At 37.7% G+C, this 19,206-nt stretch overlaps 1 protein-coding gene across 2 annotated transcripts; it reads right to left on the bottom strand.

Moving 5' to 3' along the window:
- Positions 1–11,502: 11,502 nt before the first annotated feature.
- On the bottom strand, positions 11,503–16,758 carry phf5a.L (PHD finger protein 5A L homeolog). 2 transcript variants are annotated; one of them, XM_041590710.1, is made up of 4 exons: positions 16,553–16,758; positions 15,233–15,256; positions 13,197–13,490; positions 11,503–11,682 (listed from the first exon to the last, which is right to left on the bottom strand). In XM_041590710.1, exons 1-4 carry the CDS (start codon positions 16,602–16,604, stop codon positions 11,666–11,668), a joined length of 387 nt encoding a protein of 128 aa, XP_041446644.1. In that variant the 5' UTR covers positions 16,605–16,758; the 3' UTR covers positions 11,503–11,665. The 2 variants fall into 2 exon arrangements, with proteins under 2 accessions (XP_041446644.1, XP_041446645.1); XM_041590711.1 differs by having other exon boundaries at positions 13,324–13,490; positions 16,553–16,734.
- Between the last annotated feature and the right edge of the window lie 2,448 nt (positions 16,759–19,206).

The raw sequence follows: 19,206 nt of genomic DNA, 5'->3' as shown, positions 1-19,206 counted from the left end.
GTTTGCAGTTTAAGCAATCTGGTTGCTAGTCAACACCACCATAGGCACGCACTCCAGCAACTTCTCAGACGCAGTGTAAGATTAAAAAAAGTCTTTATTTCACATCAGATAACACCCAACGCGTTTCGTGTGTCTCCACACGTAGTCATCAGGTTGCTAGGGTCCAAATGACCCTAGAAAGCATAACCATGCATTGATATGAATAAGAAACTGGAAAATGTATAGGAGAGGATCTGAATAGAAAGATGAGTAATAAAAAGCAGCAATAACTGTTCATTTGTAAGTTGAAAAAAAATAAATAAAAAGGCAAATAATTAAAAGACTATAAAAAATTAATAATGTAGACCTGCTACAATACAATGTGCCTGGGGCACCCGGCCGGCCTGGCCCTGAAAAAAAGAACCCTCTGTTGCAAAATATGAAGAGTTCCATGACCTGGCCTTCAGTCTTGTGCTTTTATCTGGTCATGATACTCCTCAGTAACTTATAATATCCTTATATTTTACAATAGTGAGTAATATGTAGTTAACTGCCCGGGTGCAATAAAGTACCCCCTATTGTAAAATATAAGTATATTATAAGCCTTCGAGGAGTTGCATGTAAAAACAGCCAAAAGCTGAGTGCTTTTATACAGGTCACGTAACTCAGAGGTTACTTCTAATATCTTTATATTTTACAATAGGGGGTACTTTATTATAATACACGAGTTTTAGAAAGTCATGTGACAAAAATGACATCACTACTCACCGTTTATAACTAATGACATCACTAGTCACCGTTTATTAGGTTATAATTTACAAGATATTCTTGGCTTTTGTGTAATATATATATATATATATATATATATATATATATATATATATATATATATATATATATATATATATATATATATATATAGTGAATAAAGTACCCCCTTATGTAAAATATAAGGATATTATAAGTTACCAAGGAGTTTCATGACCATATAAAAACACCGAGGCCGAAGGCTGAGTGTTTTTATACAGGTCATGGAACTCCGAGGTAACTTCTAATATCCTCATATTTTACAACTGGGGGTACTTTATTTATTATAATACACACATTTTAGTGAGTCATGTAACAGAAATGACATCACTACTCACCGTTTATAACTGATGACATCACTACTCACCGTTTATAAGGATATAATTTACAAGATATTCATGGCTTTTGTGTATTATATATATATATATATATATATATATATATATATATATATATATATATATATATATTCCTGCAGCTGGAGCACTCTTAATCTATTAGGCAATTGCCCAGGTGCAGGTTATAATAAATCATACATAGAACAAACAAAAAACCGGCACGCACAGGACTTGTAAGGTGCAAAAAAAAAATATAAAAGATTTATTGCAACGTTTCGGCTCCTGTACTCGAGCCTTCTTCAGGTGGTGAAGAAGGCTTGAGTACAGGAGCCGAAACGTTGCAATAAATCTTTTATATGTTTTTTTGCACCTTACAAGTCCTGTGCGTGCGGTTTTTTGTTTGATATATATATATATATATATATATATATATATATATATATATATATATATATATATATGTGTGTGTGTGTGTGTGTGTGCATCTATGACATCATCAGAGGAAAATGTCAGTGATCGTATAACCAGAAGTCATATTCCAAGTATCTGCTGTCCTAACCTAAAATTATTGAAACAGAGGGCATAATGCTTGCCATAAACACCACTATTATGCAAGTCATATTCGCCCCATTTAGAACCATTCTCTCAGGGGACAATTCGTCCCAGTAAATAAATGTCCCTGTTGGCAACTGTGTATTATATTGTACGCAATAGCCATTAGTTAATTTAGAGTTTCCCTGTGGTAAAACTATCCCTACGTTTTATTAATTTCTGAAAACTACAGATATCTTATGGATGTATTGCTCGCATGTAATTAACATTGGTCAGCGGGTGTAGGATACTTCGTTCCATTAATAATATGGCGATAATACTGCGATTCAAACAATATCTTTAAATATAGCCGAATACGTAAAATACGTAAAAATAATATGTGTGTGTTGGGTGTACGAAACGGCAGGACGTTTGGAGGACACTCTGACAACATTTACTTTAACGCTTCCGCTTAAAGATTTCGTCCAAACACGGAAGGCTTAGGGTTACTATTGACATCACAGGGACTACTTGTTCTTTTAGTAGTGAGCGGACTGATTCCACAGGAACGTCTAAGTTGCAAATATGCCGTTCTGGTCAGAAGAGGCGAGAGCTAAAAATAAAATAGTTTGCTAGCAACAGCAATCTCATTGGACGACCGGAGTACATCGTAAACAGACGATTGGCTCGATGCTTTTACCAATAGGAAGGAGAGGTGTGTGGTGCGTCAAACTACGTAAATGGCCTAAGGAAAAAAAAACACGAGGTGGTGGCCGATGGGAATTGTAGTTTTTTTTTTCGTGGGCGTGAAGAATTTCAAGGCCTAGTTTGCTGAACCTTCCTCTGTCACTGTCAGCTTTTTACAGGAAGTGCACCACTGTATGTAGTAGCACTATGTCAAATAGGAAAGAGAAACAGGTGCTATTGGCTGCTGTGTGATTTAATAAAGTAATCATAGCATACTATTATAGTTACATCATTCATTGGGGTTGAAAAATTACAAAAGTCACTTACGTTCAACTTCAACCCCTCCAATACTTTTTAATATATATATTTTTATATATATATTTTTTTCCATTGAAACTTGTGTATTATAATAAATAAAGTACCCCCAGTTGCAAAATATGAGGATATTAGAAGTTACCTCGGAGTTCCATGACCTGTATAAAAACACTCGTCCTTCGGCCTCATGTTTTTATATGGTCATGAAACTATGTAACTTATAATATCCTTATATTTTACAATGGTACTTTATTCACTATATACTGTATATATATACAGACAAATGCATATACTGAACTAACTGTAGATCTTGAGATTATTATAGCTTTGCATATTGTGGTTGGCCGAGAAGTCATTCAAGCCACTCTTAAAGGACAAGCAAAGCCTATTTCATGAGGGAGTTCCAAAATATTAGGCACCCCAAGTGAAACAGAATGTTAAGTTTGTCATTGGGTAGTTTCTCCTTTTCTGAGAAAACGGCACCATACTGTGTAAGAACTGAACTGTGCCAGCATTTACTTATCTAGCAGTAATTGATGCTTGGGATTTGGAATAGCAAATTAGATCAGTACAAAGTGTAAATTTTCCTGTTATACTCGATTGCACATGTGCAAATAACAATCTGTGCTTGGGTTGCTGGGAAAAATGTAATTAAAATGTTGGCTCAACAAATCTTTTTCCATGAGTCGTTGCAGTTCTATCTGAACAGGAGAACTAGCCTGGGGAAACATGTATTTCACTGGAGGGTACCTAATATCTTACCACTCCCAGTGAAATGGACTTTCCTTGTCCATTAAAGGAATAAATAGAATCGACCATCACAACATCATCTGGCAGGGTATGCCCTCAATGTAAAGAACCACATTCGCTGCTTCAAATTAAAGTTTAGTCCCTCTAGTCTAAAACAAGGATGTGAAAAACATAACTGAGCTTAAATATTAATTAGGCAAGTGGAACAGTAAGGAGGATAAAGGTGACAGTGACGCTCATAAAGTGAGGATTCTTTTTACACTGTTTCTAACTGATTCAGTTAATTAATTAAATAAATATATAAATTAAATTACTCACCCTATGTAATCCAGAAACATGAAATGAATACAGGATGATAACATACTTTTAAATACTGTAAACAAATATGCATATGTCCACATATAAGCTTGTGGGTGCCATTTCAGTGTGCTTTAGTGGCATCTGATAAAACAGAGCTTATTATTCACATGTGACACCTGCTGGCAAAAATGTAGATTTACAGGCATATATATCCCCCCATTATAGGCCAAAAACAACCATAAATTAAGTAATAAATTAAGTACTTACGGTACATATTATGTCTAAATAGAATGTAATGTTCCCTTGCACTGTTACATGAAACAATTTTGTGTTTACTTCAGGAGCTATAGTATTGTTTATATAAATAAGCTACAAAGTAGCCATGTGAGATGCCATTCAAGTTCCAGCAGAGCTGTAGAGCCATATTTACATAGCAGATTACAGATAAGAAGTTAAAAATACAGTTGTTTTTTGCACTTAAGTGCTGATAAACAGAGCTCTAAATGACATTAATGGCTCTCTCCACAGCTGTAGGATAAAATCCTTTCTTATCTAGGTTCAGGCACACATAGTATTTTCCATCTACAAAAAAAATGTCCGAACCTCTCCGTGCCCCTTGTCATTGACTAGTGGAAAACTCCATGCCTGCTATGAGACATAAAAAAGGGCTATTGCTGCAAATACATTTTTTTAAATGTATTTAAATGTAAATACAATATTTAACATGGGTGGATGGCACATAGTAGATGGCAATGAACAACTAACAACTTAAACATATAAAAAGAAGCTTAAAGCACAGCTACCAGTGTTTGAGCTATTGATGAGGCCGGCCTTAGACTGATTGGGCCCTGTGGGCCCTGCACTATGACAGCTTGGGTAAGGAGCCAGGAGCCTTTACTTCCTTGCCAGTATTGGACTGGCCCACAGAGATACCAGGAAAACTCCCGGTGGGCCCAGGTGTCAGCGGTAGGGTTGGGCGATTTTTTTCACCTTGTTTCGCCGTGAAAATGACACCCATAGACTTGTATGACGGCGTGCATCAAAAAAATTTGGGCGTGGGTGACATTTCGCCGGAGGCGAATTTTTGGCAAAGAGAAATGGGTCAAATTCGCCCAACCCTAGTCAGCGGGCCCTCCTGCTTCAAAACATTTGTCATATTTCATGGCCATTACCTATTTCTATGAGAACAAAGAGACTAAATAGACTAATAAATAGCATGTAAAGAAAAAAGACTAGAAGAATAAAGTGAAGAAAGGAATTATAATAGTACTGGATGGGCCCCTGGTGTCCCAATCCGATACTGTTCATTCCCCATCTGCCTATTCACCCCAAACCAGATTGGCCCAGCCCACCCCGAACCCTGATTGGCACCAGTCCCTTGGAGAAAAGGAAAAGAGGGCACTATTTGCCCACCCAGGCCTGGAACCCTGTGCCAGACAACAACACTTCTATGGGCCCTATTAAAAATGGTTTAATTTTGGCTCCACAATTGGTAAAACTGGCCCTGGCTTCTGATATTCAAATGATTTTGTTTAGTACCTATATTCAGTCTTTGGGAGGTTGCTGAGGTCAGTGTTCAACAACCTTTTAAACAATGAAGGCAGCAGAGAGCATATTATAGCACTGATTGTGTTATTGGCAGTTGCATTTCCACGTGTTGTACCAAGCAACAGAGGATAATAATAATAATAATAAAAAAAAATAAAAAAAATATAGAGAGAGAGAGAGAGAGAGAGAGAACCGAAACGCGTTGATGTGGGGTAGTTTGTAACACTCCAATAAAATATACCTCTTTATCATGATACCCGTGAGTGCTCCTAACTGTATCTATCTATCTATATATATATATATATATATATATCTATATATATATATATATACAGGTATGGGACCTGTTATCCAGAATGCTCGGGACCTGGGGTTTTCCGGTTGACGGATATTTCCGTAATTTGGGTCTTCGTGCCTTAAGTCTACTAGAAATTCATTTAAACATTAAATAAAACGTTTCGGCTCCGCACAGAAGCCTTAGTCAGGCTTCTGTGCGGAGCCGAAACGTTGGATCACCAATAAATCTCCACTTTCATTTGAATTATTGACTTGATGTATTTCCTTGGAGTGCTGTCAATCCCTGCATTTTGTCTATATATATATATATATATATATATATATATATATATATATATATATATATATATATATATATAGTGTCCAGGAATGAAAGGAAGCACTCACGGCATAAGATTTTCTTGAAAGTCCTTTACTAGATCATATGAACATCTACGCGTTTCGGTACCTCATGTCACATCCGGTTGACGGTCCTATGAGGTACCAAAACACGTAGATGTTCATATGATCTAGTAAAGGACTTTCAAGAAAATCTTATGCCGTGAGTGCTTCCTTTCATTCCTGGACTGTATATATATATATGTTTTCAGACATAATTTTCTTAGCTAACTGTATTTGCAGATTGCTGCCTGCTAGAGTGGCATAAGATATACTGCTCTCTGAAGTTGTTTATTTTTGGCTGGCATTTTTTTTATATCTGGATGCACACAACGTTTCTTGTAATAGGATAAAAGCCTTATGCTGTCAATTTGGAGACCAGATGATCATCCTCAATGCAGAAGTGTCAGCAAGTGCTGTCCAAAATAGAAATTGTCTTCCATGCCTAAAAGCAAACACAATATATCATAATATAAATGTTTAATATAGAGATACTGATTAAAATCCTATTGTGGTCAGCAACAGTAACCAAGTTGTCTGTTCTCCAAAGAAGAGAATGATACAACTAGTCTTCTAGAACCATATTTTTGACTGTGTACTATAAAAGGAACAAAAAAACAGTGCATTAGCAATTCATCTTTGGGACAATATGAGAATATGAGTTGTAGCAAGTTACACTTTACAGCACAGCAACACCTATGCTGGCACAGATAATGGTGCAATTAAAGGATACGTAAACCTTTAAAACAAGTTAATGTAAAATTGATGAGGGTACTATTCTAAGCACCTTTTTGAAGTGTACATTAGTTATTTTATAGGATATGTGTACTGTTAATATGAATTAATTTTGTTACAACAGCGCCACTTGCTGGTCAGTTTCTAACCAGTCTGACCACCAAGAAGTCAAGGAAGTTGTCAGGAGAAAGAAAGAGGCTTCTCTGATGTTTTTCTGCTTAGGAAAGATTTGAGAAAGGTTTCTATTATTTTAAGCAGAAGAACATCAGAGCAGCCTCTTTGTTTCTCCTGGCAACCTCCTTGACTACTTGGTGGTCAGAATGGTGGTGCTGTTGTAACAAAATGCATTTATATTAACAGTACATGTATCCCTTAATATCTTGGAATTAAAAGAATTAATGAATGTACAGTACATTGCAAACGTGCTTAGAATAGCACACTCACATTCACATTCACTTATTTTCAAGGTTTACTTATACTTCATTGGCATCACCAATTACATCTTCTTGGGCACACAGGCTTACACAATGGAAGTTTAATTCTAATTAAAATGGAAAACTATTTTCAGCACCCCATTCGTGCCTCAATTTTTGCCAATGACAATCGGGGAGGTGCATGTTATCACAATCCAGTCCCCTCTCCTGTCCAACGACAAGCCTTTTAAAAGGGTTGAAAAAGGAGACAAGGTATTCACGGTATAGTCATGTGAACCCGAAGGATTCGAGTTTGGGGTGATTTTGGGGTGATGAAAAGAATCCCATAAACTTGTTGGAGGACAAATAGTTCCATGCAACATAAGAGGCTCTTTAAAATAAGGAGTTATTTATGCTATTAGTAGTGGCATGTTGGCACAATTGGTTAGCAGGTCCATGCTCAGAAGCAATGCTAACAAACCACATACCATGTTTCAGATATAAGTTAACTTATAATGAACTTGGTTACCTACAAAACCAGGTACAATGCGGTCTCATTTTGTTGCTAGTTTAAAAAGACATAGATTTCATCTCATGAAAGGGCGTTGCTAATGCCCTTATGCTAATCGTTGATAGCAGTTATAATAAAGTATGTGTCTGAACTGAAAAATATATGTTGAGAGATGTGAAGGAAATTAAATTCTTTTGTGTGTCAACATATTTCTTGGCAGCTACCTTGGAGAATTGTATAGCAGTATGTGTATGTGGCAGGTGTATTGTTTCTCAAGGAGAAGGATCAGCTGCTGGCTGTCTTATCTCAAGGACAACCAAGTATTGCTCTCATATTTCTAGCTATTTGAAGGGTGTCTCATTTCACAGTGCACACAAGAGCTGACAGATTAATTATTTAACCCCCTTCTTTCCAATGCCATCGCTCATAAACCAAATAAAGGTATCAGAAACATTTAGGTGTTGGGCATCCCCTTCCATATTCTCTAGGATTCCAGCAAGCATATTTTAAGAGGCAACAGTTTACTTCTAGTAAAAAAAAGTTTTATTGAGCATTTCTTATTGGATCTCACTTTAGTGTTATATGGAATGAACTCTTCACAAAAGCCTAAGGAGAACCCCTATAAATGGACACAACACTTGCAAAAATCCATAGATATTGAATCTGCTAACAGAAACCAGCCACATCTCACAAAGTCCCAAATACATTGGAAATGGCCAACCAAACGGCTTTTCACTCAGGCTCATGGAATACACCACAATAATGAAAATAACCCACTACCAGGTGGAGTAGAGGTTGCCCGCATTGTGGAATGAACATCACCAATGGCAAAATTACTTAAAAAAATATGTATATATTATGCGTAATAAATTTCCCTGATTTTACACCGTTTTTTTTGTAGTCCGCTAAAAATGCGGGTTCTATTTTATCATCATGCACACCCCCCCCTTTACATTTCAAGCTAGCAATGGAAATTATAAGTTAAATCAAACAAAATAAATCTTTGCCTGCTTCGACCCACATGCTGCAGGATGGATTAATAATCAACTCAGTTGCATTTGACTTTAGTTTCTAACAAGTCTGTACTAGGCCAAATCAAACCTGCGGCTCTAATAGAAGGGCTAGGGAAAGGATTGCTGGCTAAACTTCCTAACCCTAGAGTCTAGGGTCTAGACACATAGGGGCAAATTCACTAAGCGCCTAACGCTAGCGTCAATTCGCTAGCATTGGTCATTTTCGTTACTTTGCAAATTCACTAACGAACGCTGGCGTAAATTTGCACCCTTACGCCTGGCGAATTTTCGCCAACGGACGTAACTACGCAAATTCACTAACGCGCGCATTGTACTTAACGCTACCTTTTATGCTAGACTTCCTTCGCCACCTCAGACCAGGCGAAGCGCAATAGAGTAGATAGGGATTGCTTCAAAAAAAGTTCAAATTATATCTAAGTCCCAAAAAACGCTGGCGTTTTTTCTATAATATGGGTGATAGGCTGATAAAAATCGAAAAAATTTTTGGGGCTCCCCTCCTTCCCCCCTACATTTCCTAACTCGTGGCAACTTAACTATACAGGGGGCACATGTGTAGGGCAATAAAAAAAATGTAATTGATGTTTTGAAGGTTTCCCAGGCATTTGTAGTGATTGTACGTATTCCTCCATTGAAATTTGAATTTGGCGCCGTATGCAAATTAACCATCGCTAGCGTAACTTCGCTTCGCTTAGTGAATCAACGCTAGCGCAACTTCGCAACCTTACGCTACCCCTGAGCGCAACATCGGATTTTAGTGAATTTGCGGAGCGCTGGCGAAACTACGCCTGGCGCAACTACGAATCTTAGTGAATTTGCCCCATATATTCCATGACCAATAAATATGAAGCCATACCATGTTAGCGTAGCAAGCAATGCAGTAAAGTACGGGGCTTTGCTTGTACCAATTTTCAAATAAAGAACCTCTCCGATATGGGGTTTCTTCTGTATTAATCAGCCTGATGTTTTTAATATTAAATCTAATATCCCTTAAAAGCTGGCTACTCGTTAGTTGCATTTCTCTCCAGCTTCCCCATAAGCACAAGACCAGCAACATGAAATTCCAATAGTAAGAAGAGACATGAAAATCTACTGTGCATGACCTTACTTTATGGTTTTATTTTCAGACATTTAGCGAATTGGGGAGAGCATGGGGAACATCAGAATCAGAGAAAAGCAACTTTAGTGGTAGCAATCTTGAAAACACTTAAAAATTAAACCTTTTTAAAATGGCTTTAGCTCTCAGGAACCAGACTTTAAGTTCAGCACAGGTAATATAGGTTACATTGTAGCTGCTCATCCTGCTATTTCAGGTAATACAGCTGTGGGACGATAAGGTTGATTACAAGTCACACCTGCGTGTTTCAAATCAGCTACTTATTAATGTGCCATATACCACACACATAGTGAATCAGACTTCTGTGTATTTAAAACAGTGTGGGAGAAGGAAGCAGGGACAAGAAGGATGCCTCTGAGAAAGCTACTAACAACAGAACATTTCAGGCAAATGTCACATCCGGTACAGAGTGCAGTGGAACACAAGGAGGAGAGATGTTGGCAAGACTCCATACCCTCAATAGTTACCTCTACAGTGAAGGACTGTCTGGGAACTGGGTGACGATTTAACCTTATTACAATCAATGACCAAAGTGGTTTTTATGCAAGGACAATACTTTTTTTAAATTATTTATGAATAGAAAGAGTTACACTATAGGTGCTTCCCCTGCTTCTTAATATGCTTTCATAGAGAAAATGTAAAGCTTCCCGAGACACAATATGCGGTTTTAAAGGGATACTGTCATGGGAATTTTTTTTTTTTTTTTTCAAAATAAATCAGTTAATAGTGCTGCTCCAGCAGAATTCTGCACTGAAATCCATTTCTCAAAAGAGCAAACAAATTTTTTTTATATTCAATTTTGAAATCTGACATGGGGCTAGACATATTGTCAATTTCCCAGCTGCCCCAAGTCATGTGACTTGTGCTATGATAAACTTCAGTCACTCTTTACTGCAAGTTGGAGTGATATCACCCCCCTCCCTTTCCCCCCCCCCAGCAGCCAAACAAAAGAACAATGGGAAGGTAAACAGATAGCAGCTCCTAACACAAGATAACAGCTGCCTGGTAGATCTAAGAACAACACTCAATAGTAAAAACCCATGAGAAGGAAAACGGCAGCCTGTCAGAAAGCATTTCTCTCCTAAAGTGCAGGCACAAGTCACATGAGCAGGGGCAGCTGGGAAATTGACATGTCAGATTTCAAAATTGAATATAAAAAAATCTGTTTGCTCTTTTGAGAAATGGATTTCAGTGCATAATTCTGCTGGAGTTGCACTATTAACTGATGTGTTTTGAAAAAAAAAAACAAAAAAACAAACAAACAAAAAAACACGTTTTCCGATGACAGGATCCCTTTAAGAATTTACTTATAGCAAGTTACCATCTGCACCAGGAAAGGGAAGCTGGCAAGATTATTTGAAAGAAAGCAAATGCTGTTTTAAATACCTATTCACTATGTGTGCGGTATATGCCACATTAATAAGTATCTGATTTTTTACTTGTAATCAACTTTATTGTACTATATTTTTGTTGTCATTCGCCCTATCCCTGGGCGCTGATCTGTGCCGTAATTGCAAGCCAAAGATACAGTTGGAACTGTGGGGAAAAAAAGATTGGCTAAAAAGGGGACTTATTACAAATGGGTTTCCTTCTCCTTGGTTTTAAAAAAAAAAGTTCTAATAGAGGTATCTAGAACATTTTCATACCACCTGGTCTTCAATTTGGGCCACTGAGAGGTAGCACCTGAAACCTGAAAAGGGTTCTTAATGAATCCAAATGTTCTATTTAACTTATAAAATAAAGGCAGAAATGAAATGAAGATGCATTGTTGTAAAACAGACATTTTAATGATTTTTTCATTACAAAATCAGGTTCACAAATTAGATAAGATCACACAGCAAACTCAAGGGCAGGATCACCTCTTCTTGAATCCATACTTCTTCCGTTCGTAAAAGAGATCTGTTTTGGAGCTGCCTAAATTTACAATTTTAGGACAACCATCTCTCTGCAAAATACATGTAGAAAAGGAATTAACAGTTAGACAAAATTATAAACACAAAGTTAAAGGAGTTGTTCACCTTCTAAACTCATCAGTTCAGATTGTTCACCAGAAATACATACTTTTTTGTAGGGATGCACCGAATCCAGGATTTGGTTCGGGATTTGGCCTTTTTAAGCAGGATTCGGCCGAATCCTTCTGCCCGGCCGAACCCGAATCTTAATTTGCATATGCAAATTAGAGGCGTGGAGGGAAATTGAGTGACTTTTTGTCACAAAACCAGGAAGCAAAATGTTTTCCCCTTCCCACTCCAAATTAGGATTTGGATTCGGTATTCGGCCGAATCTTTCGCAAAGGATTTGGGGGTTCGGCCGAATCCAAAATAGTGGATTCATTGCATCCCTACTTTTTTTATTTTTTTTTAAAGCTTGATTATATTCTATTACACATGGATGATTGGCTATGCTAGCCTGTAGCAAATTGTAACAGTTCATAGGCTCACAGTCTATGAGTAAGTGCCTGCTTCAGGCACAAAACGTGTTAGATTTATGCATATCCTAATAAAGTCTTTATAATTTTCGTAAATTAAATTCAAATATGGGAAGAGACCATCCAATAGTGAATTACACACCTGCACCAATCATTCAATAGGAAACCTATGAACTGACCAATTGTTTCGAACAGGAAAGATAAAATAACACCATCACCTTTAAACAATAGAATTGGAATATTGTGTGATGGGATTACAAAAAAAACCCAAACAAAAAACATACAATAATAAAAATTTCAACAATAGGACATTCATGAAAAGATGGAGAATTACCATGTAAAACGCCAACGGCACTGAATATTGAGAAATACAGACCCCAACAGCTGAAGGTAGTTTCAATTTAGATCATAACGATCAAATATACTTTTTGGGCCCTTAACAGCAGTATTTCCAGGACAACAAGAAGTAGAATTTACTTCCTTAGTATTTCCTCTCCCATTCCAAGTGTCACATTGCATCCTTCATATGTTACATGATTACTAGAAAAATGATTGTGTAGCTTCCTTGCAGTGTACATTCAAGGGGATGCACACATTTACAAGTACATTTGCCCAATGTGGTTTAATGAAAATTGATCAGTTTCAACATGTCTACATAGAGAAGTAGTGTTGCATGGATCTTCTGGGCTCTCCTCTCTGTCATCCATAGAGCCTCACCCCACAACCTGCTTAGGAACCGGACACAGTAACATCACAGGGAGCTACGGGCAACAACTGGTAGTGTGTATGCCAATTTTTCCAGTTCCCTTACTGCTTAGCGCAGGATTGGCGGACATGATTTAGTCAAAAGGGACTGGGAAATGCAAATTAAAGAGGTATGTGCATCAGAGACAGGTAGGAATACACAACAAGGAGGTTGGCAACCCCCTGGCTTGGGCCGACAGAGGAAAGCTAAAGGTCTATTCACAGCTATCTTATCTATTGTGGTAGATATTTTTGTAATGAAACAAATATTATTGACATGGACAAACCTGTTTTCTGATAAAGGTGAATATGCCCTTTAAATGCAAATCTCTGTGTAGCTAGTTTGTTAAAGTATAATATTTGAATCCTTACTCCCAGCAGCGTAGGCAGACATCGTAGTGGTCCTTTACTTACATCTTTCTCCTGAATGGTGCATTCTTTGCAGTAATAAGCATCTGAAACCCCTGGCCCTCCGCAAATCACACAGCGCCCTTGGTAAGAACCGTAGTTGCATTCATCACATATACGCACAAGGGTGCATGGACGCACATAGGAGTCACAAATTACACACTTGCCATCACCTGCAGAATTAAAGAAAATTTTAATATGTTTGCTGAAAAGTGCACTGGCTCAAAGTACTATTTCACTCTGCGCTGCCATCTTGTGTTATGTCCCAGGAATCCCTTGCAGTTGATCACATCCATGTACAGTAAAGAAAAAAGCTTGATTATATTCTATTACATATGGATTATTGCCTATGCTAGCCTATAGTGCATGCCATCAGTCCAGGCAAGCCAATGAATCAATTGAACCTGACAGAAGATGGCAAGATTAAAAAGACACAAATCAATAAAGACAGGGCTATCCTTACTGGAGGGCCATGGGTCAAATATAAACATCCCTCCCCCCTGGGAATTTTGGCCCAGACTAGGGTCTTCATTTGCACCCTAAGGGCAATGGCAAACCAGGAGAAACCATGTTTCTGTAGGTAACTAATCCCCTATAAAAGCTCTCACTGGCAATAATGTGAATCGCTGATTGTAAAACCATGTGCCACTTCAGTCTCCCAAAATTGCTTTAAAGGAGAGCTATACCCCAGAACAATGCAGGTCTATATAAAAAAAATATTGTATAAAACAGCTCATGTGTAAACCCTGCTTCATGTAAATAAGACATTTTCATAATAATATACATTTATAGTAGTATGTGCCATTGGGTAATCATAAATAGAAAATTGCCATTTTAAAAAATAAGGGCCGCCCCCTGGGATCATATGATTCATGGTGCACACAAACATACCAAACAAACCATACTTGTTAGGTCACATGAGCTAATTAACAGAAAGTTATTTTGCTTCCACACTTCTTCCTGTTACAGTAGTATTTCTGGTCAGGTGATCTCAGAGACAGCACACAGACCATCACAAAATGGTGGCTCAAGGCAAGAGATGTAAAAGGGAAATATTTACTTTGTGATTTGGTAAGATTCTTTAATATGCCACTTAATGTTAATGTTGTGCAAGTATTCATTTTGGGGGTATAGTTTCATTTAAAAGGAATCTGACCTATTTTCTTTTAATTATACTCCTGACCAGTATTTTTTACACTACACTTTCTAAATGTTGTGATGTAGTGGACCTGCTAAAGGTACAGATGGCTTTGTAAGCAATGTTTTGACACAGCAGAAGATAATAGCTTGCTGCAAAACGTAGAGGAATTGTTCAGAATAAAAAAAACAAAAAAAAAAAAAACAAGGGTAAATAGATAGGCAGTGCAAAATTAAAAATGTTTTTAATATAGTTAGCCAAAAAAGTAATGTATAAAGTCTGGAGTGACTGGATGTTGAACATAATAGCCAGTGCACTACTTCCTGCTTTGCAGCTCTCTTAATTTCCACTGAATGGTTACCAGGTATTAAACAATCAGTGACTTGGCGTGGGGGGGGGGCAAATGGGTCATAACTGTTTGCTTTGGAGTCTGACCTGCATGTCAGGATCAATTGCAAACTCACTGAACAGTAAGGTCCCATGTGGCCCCTTTAGTCACTGACTAACAGAGTTAGAGAGCTGAAAATCAGGAAGTTGGGTTCTGTTCTATTAGACATCCGCTCACTCCAGCCTTTATACATTACATTTTTGACTAAGTAACTATATTGGAAACATTTTTATTTTGCACAGCCTATTTACCCAGTTTTTATTTTTACACTGAACTGTTCCTTTAAAAAGCAAGTTTCTTGCAAAATGATCAGTTGCGCAAAGATAATCTAAAAGGCCATATTTGGAATACACAAACTTTATTTTAAAGGATGATATATATATACTCACATTTTTCACAGAGTCTTCCAATGGCTGCAACAGAAAAATATATACATATAAGTGTGTATATATAAAACAGCAGTTTCTATGCCACTGATGACATCAGAACTCATTGTTTATAAGGCTATAATTTACAGGATATTCATGGCTTTTGTGTATTATATATATATATATATATATATATATATATATATATATATATATATATATATATATATATATATATATATATATATATATATATATAATTTTTTTTTTTTTTTTTTTTTTTCCTGCATATACATGCGGTATAAGGCAGATTTATAAAAGGAAGACAAGGTTATGAGAAATATAAGTCTGGCCTTATGCATTTATACATGTGTTGGTAGTGAGGCCTTAGGTTAGGGCAGGCATGTCCAAAGTCAGGCACGGGGGCCAATTGCGGCCCGTTTTCAAATTTACACCAGCCCTCAGCCTCCATCACAAAATTAATAATAATTCGGCCCGCCAGAACAGTGCAATTAGGAATCACGTAGCCGTATCGGTAATATTTGGGCACATTAGTGAAATGATTGGCCACTTGGTCTATACTGCTGCCTGTGTGTGACGCCCTGCTCTCACATACTTCTTTAGGGATGAAGGTGTCAATAGACGTACTGACGTGCCAGTACAGTAACTAAAGAAGTATGGCATCACTACGTTCCAGTACGTGTCTATTGCTAACACCTTCAGCACACAGGCAGCAGTACAGTGCTGAATGTTCGGCCCCCACACATTTTCACCTCACCAAATCTGGCCCTTGTTGCAAAAAGTTTGGGCACCCCTGGGTTAGGGAATGGATTTCCTTTCACCAAAACACTTGAGCGAAGCAATTTGGTATTATTTTACCTAGCTGAAGCCATGAGTGGGCATACATTTCAGCAGTCACAACTCAATATGTTTTTTTTTAGTTATATGTCTGCCTACTATTCAGAATAGAATAAAGAAATGCATGTTGAAAATATGTTTAAATTAACATACATCTGAAGTGTTGCAAGAATTTTAATAGAAATATTACAGTGTTTTGAGGAACACTAAAATATTAATTATGCATCATGAATACTCAGTCGTGGAGGGATCAGATACATTAATTAAAAGCTCATGAACTACAATCAGACACAACAAATATAATAGGAATCCCCCATTAATGGAAGTAACATAAGTTATCCAGCCTGACTGTGCAGGGAAGCCCACAACCTCAGAAAGGTTATCAATGGAACTGCACAAAGCTAGAATGCATACGTGTGTCAAAAGGGACACTTTTGCCAGTCTCGCACCATTATTTAGAGCAAATCTCCTAGCGCTACTTACCCACACCGGCCTGTTTTCTGCAAAAAATCAGATCTGGATGATGCTTCGCCATGTCTATTTAAACTCTTCTCTTCGCCAAACGCGCGTTCATGCTAGTTCTGTGTTCCAAACCTCTTTCTCGCCTATAGGGTTTTACGTCACTTCCGTGTCCGATTGGTTTAAGTGGTTGCGGTAACGCCTAGTAAACTTGGCTTCTGGGATCTAATTGGCTAATGTTAAGCGTTCACTTCCTTGTGTGACGTGCTTTAGACGCGATTTTAGACAGGATATCCGGTTCACAAGCGTTCCATTATATGTGAGCTTTACGTTTAATAGACTCCATGGTTCTGTATCCTTTAAAGGGACAGTACAGCTAAAAGCAGTCCAGTGTCCCCACTGGGACACTGGACAAGATCCCAGTGGGCCCTGCGCCTGCCTGCAAGCCAACTTCTGAAAGATTCAAACAAAATTAAAGCCATTTGATTGATGTCTGGGAGTAAATTGCTGTGTAGTGCGGATCAGTGGGGAGAAAAGGGGCAGGCATGGGATGGTGGGGAGGGGGATTTGAATGCCAGGGTGGCTGGGACGTGGGCCCTTGACACAGGTACCCAGTAGGGATGCCATCTGGCCGGTATTGTACCGGCCTGGCTGGAAAAAATGATGGCTGATCCCAATGTTATTAATAGGGAAAAAAGATAAATATATAGGAAGGCCATTATTTTTTTCCAGAAAAGTTGGCAACCCTAGTAGCCAGTCGGTCTTCGATACACCAGTCCCATTCTGGGTGGTAGACCCAGTGGTGTTGTTTATGTCAGCAATGGAAATCCCTCATGATATTAGCTTTGGAAACACTATTTTTTTACACAATACACAATTTTTTTCACCAAGATATAAGTTTTACAATATATACATTGTACCAGGAAATGTAGCAAATGAAAGTTATTTGTTTTTTAGTTTGCAGTATTTTTTTCACAGGCTAGCCAAAATAAATAATCTATAGGTATCTTGGAAACCTGATATCATGTTCTCGTACTGTATTGTGTTAATATATTTTAATAGCACCACATTTATATGCAGGTGTAAATACAAACGGGTTAAATTATTATAAATACAAGTGGAATGAGTTTAAGTAGCCTGCAGGAATATGTTCCCTGCCCTGAAGAGTTTACAGTTTTTAATCTTATTAGTTTGTTATTATTACTCATAATTATAGCAATACGAATGGTAAGCAACAGAGGAACTGGTTCCATATGAAACAAAATAACAGATCTACATCTTTAGTATCTATAAATAAGAACATTTACTGGCAGTATTCTTTAGAGGGATTCCACTGGGGTAGTTCATTCACGTGGGACATATAAACACAGACTATGCTGTTAAGGTACAGACTGTTCAACTGGGGTTATAAAATGGCATTTTAGTGTACACATCTTCAAGAGTCCTTTTTAGAGCTTTCCTAGTGATCCCTTGCTGCTGCCCATGATTGATCCATGCAGTATAGCTAAGTTAGGAATTTTACTTATTGCAGGGTTATTGACACTCTAAACTTCAAAAGAGCTAAGACAAAAGCGGGCTATTACCATTCTAAAGCTGTCTGAAATTGCTAATATCTCAGAATATTAGCCATATTAATTTTCTTTCCGTTTAAGACCAATTGACATTGCTATCAATAACTTATTAAAAGTTAACCTAACAGTGAAATACCCCTTGCACAATCACAGACTGCATACCAAACCCAGGGTTGCCATTGGGGGTACCGCAGTCAGGGGATCCATGGCAGACGGGCCAAAAGGTTAAAAAGATTTTTTTGTGGGATTTTAACATAACATAAATGGCTGGGTGGATCAGGTTGTTTTATTGGCATCCAATTCTTCTTGTTGACAGAGGGGAGCAGGAGACCAATTGGTTAATAATTGGGTCCCCCAGGGAGATGGCCTTTCTATTAGGAGCCTATGATCCTGAATGATAACCCTGACCAAATCCATGGGACTGTTAGTTAAGGCTTCCATGTTGGTTCCAGGTAACATTTTTCGCACCGTGTTAGCCCGTTGAGAAAGTTATAGGGAAGAGCTTTTGCTATGAAGCATAACAAAAGTGGTTTAAATGTGATACCTTTATTGGCTAACTAAGATGATAATCACAGCAAGCTTTCAGAACATTGCAGTTCATTTTCAAAGCTGATTACAATGAAGCTATGTTGGCCCTGACATATATACAGCAGTTTGTTTACAAAAGGAGAAACAAATTATGCTTATGTGTTGTTTCTCCTTTTGACCCTCACAGTTTTTTTTTTGTAAACAAAATGCTGTATATATGTCAGTGCCAACATAGCTTCATTGTAATCAGCTTTGAAGAAGGAACTGCAATGTTCTGAAAGCTTGCTGTGATTATCACCTTAGTTAGCCAATAAAGGTATCACATTTACACCACTTTTGTTGTGCTTCATATCTTCCCTATGGCTTCCATGTTATGTGCCCTGCATTACTCAGTGCCTTACAAGAACCTGCATGGCTGCCTCCTTGGCTACAAGAGAAATGATTTACATATTAGCAACCAGGTTTAAAGGACAACAACCCCACTGGCCCCATAGCATCTGTTACACTCAATCGTCTTTAGCCTTCCCAATATCCTGTCAGATAGATGGAAACCTTTCCCTGAGGGTCTAACATATTTAC

This window comes from Xenopus laevis, chromosome 4L, assembly GCF_017654675.1.
Source record: "Xenopus laevis strain J_2021 chromosome 4L, Xenopus_laevis_v10.1, whole genome shotgun sequence".
NCBI lineage: Eukaryota > Metazoa > Chordata > Amphibia > Anura > Pipidae > Xenopus > Xenopus laevis.
Note: the sequence above shows the minus strand (reverse complement) of the source record. Positions and strands in the feature narration are given on the sequence as shown.